Source organism: Balaenoptera physalus (assembly GCF_965194825.1).
Source record: "Balaenoptera physalus genome assembly, chromosome: 20".
In the NCBI taxonomy this organism is placed as follows: domain Eukaryota; kingdom Metazoa; phylum Chordata; class Mammalia; order Artiodactyla; family Balaenopteridae; genus Balaenoptera; species Balaenoptera physalus.
Genome location: NC_138901.1, coordinates 56,502,744 through 56,504,631, shown reverse-complemented (window position 1 = coordinate 56,504,631; position 1,888 = coordinate 56,502,744). Strand labels below are relative to the sequence as shown.

Sequence of the window (1,888 nt, the reverse complement as noted above, 5' to 3'; positions counted from 1 at the left end):
GTGGCTTGTGTCTTGTATGTAGCTGGGTTCCTGGGACAGGAATTGCACACCTCATCCCTAGAGGAATAGGTTTCTCTGAGGTCGGGAGCACTCTCAACCCTCCTTCCACAACCTGGACGTCCAGGACTGCCAAAGGTTCCCTCAGGTTCGGGGTGGGGATGGGGGACAGGCTGAGCTTCGGATCCACAGGCCCCAGGATGGGCCCCTCCATCTTCCCTCCCACGCAGCTGCTCCAGAATTGTGGCGGGAGGGGGTGTCATCCTGCTCCGGAAGGCCCATTGTTTCTCTCTCCGGCCTGGCAACACCGAGTTCCTCTAAGCTGGGGTCAGAGAACAGGCTCAGGTCCCCAAGGGGAGCAGGGCAGGCTACAGAGGCTGGGCTCCCTCCACTCTATTGATGAGGAGGTGACAGGGACAGAGCTCTGGGGTCTGGCCAGGAAGAACGGCCTAATGCGATAAGGGAAGGAAGGCCTCCTTCCCAGGAGGCTGAAGGATGCTCCGGTCTGCGCAGTAGAGCCACGCCCCACCCCCCCACCCGCATGTTGTTTCCTGCTCCTGGGCACGTTGCAGGAGTGATTGATAGTATTTGTGCCGCCCTTCTGTTCACAGGATCCCAGGATCGCGTTCGGTTCATTAATTCTTTATTGATGTGTGATGACTCCTTCCCCTCCAACCTCACCCACCCCACCCCACCCCACCCCACCCCACAGCCCGTAAATACTAGGAGCAGCACCGGAAAAGGAGGGCACCAGCGCACCACCGAGGTTCAGTTGTCCTATTCACAGGGGGGTGGGGGATGCAGGGTCCAGCCCAGATGTTCAGGATTCAGATATGGGTAGAGAGGGGAAAGTGGGTTTTCCGGGGTGTGGCGAATTTTCACCAGAATTGGGTCCACAGATGCTGCCGTTCTGTTCCTCAAGAGGATGCTGGGACCCGGCTTAGGCAGGATCGGGGACAGGGTAGGTCGGGAGACCCCCGGGCTTCAAGTCCTTGGGCCGACCGGGAGAGAGGGCACTCCTCGGGGTTGTTCTTGACTCGAGGGTCCTCAGACCCAGACCTTTCCTGATGTTGGAACGGCCTGGGGCCCTGGCGAGGACCGGGTTTGCCGCGGCTGCGGGGTGCGCCGGCGCCGATAGAGGGCTCGGCTGTAAGGCACGAGGCAATCGGCCAGGCGGAGGCGCAGGCAGAGGCGGCGGTAGCTGGCCAGGGCAAGCACGAGCAGCGGCACGAGGAGCAGGAATCCGGTGACCAGCAAGGCTGTGAAGCCCGGGTCCCGCAGGTGCGCGGTGCAAGGGGGTGCCTGGGAGCGCAAGAACTGTGGGAGGAGAAGAGGCATGAGGCCCAAGCCAAACAGCCCAGGCCGGGAGAGGTTGTGGCCCACAGACCCCACCGCCACCGTCACCAGACACCCACACGCCCACCGCGGGGCGCACGCTCACCTGGGAGTGGCAGAGGAAGCCAAAGCCTAGCATGGTGACAGCGGGCAGCAGGATGGTCCCCAGCACCAGCGCCAGCAGGAGAAGATTGAAGGCAGCCACCAGCAGATTCTGGGCGGTGACCAGCACAGCGCAGGCCCAGCAGTCCAGGGGGTCCCGGGGCTCTGGGCCGCCGCCGGGAACCGGTCGCTGCGCCCCGGGGACATCCGCCATGGCCCGCCTGGCTCCCTCCCGCCTGGGCCACGGCCCTTATAGCCCTCTTTCCTGCCCCTCCCCCCGGCCCAGCCTCTCCCCACCCCACCCCACCCCCCCTTATCCTGGAATGCGGCTCCAGGATTAGGCACCCCCCATAACGAGGAGCAACCGAGCTCTGGACATTCCACAGGCGCCTCCGGGGAGGGGCTCCCCTCCCCATCAATCACGGTCTCGCCGCCCTCTTCCCAGTGTTCTCCC

The 1,888-nt window shown here is 64.0% G+C and overlaps 1 protein-coding gene across 1 annotated transcript; it reads right to left on the bottom strand.

Annotated features, from left to right (window-relative positions):
* Positions 1-620: 620 nt before the first annotated feature.
* Positions 621-1,743, bottom strand: TMEM88 (transmembrane protein 88). Its single transcript, XM_082441857.1, has 2 exons — positions 1,439-1,743; positions 621-1,314 (listed from the first exon to the last, which is right to left on the bottom strand). Exons 1-2 carry the CDS (start codon positions 1,646-1,648, stop codon positions 1,045-1,047), a joined length of 480 nt encoding a protein of 159 aa, XP_082297983.1. The 5' UTR covers positions 1,649-1,743; the 3' UTR covers positions 621-1,044.
* Between the last annotated feature and the right edge of the window lie 145 nt (positions 1,744-1,888).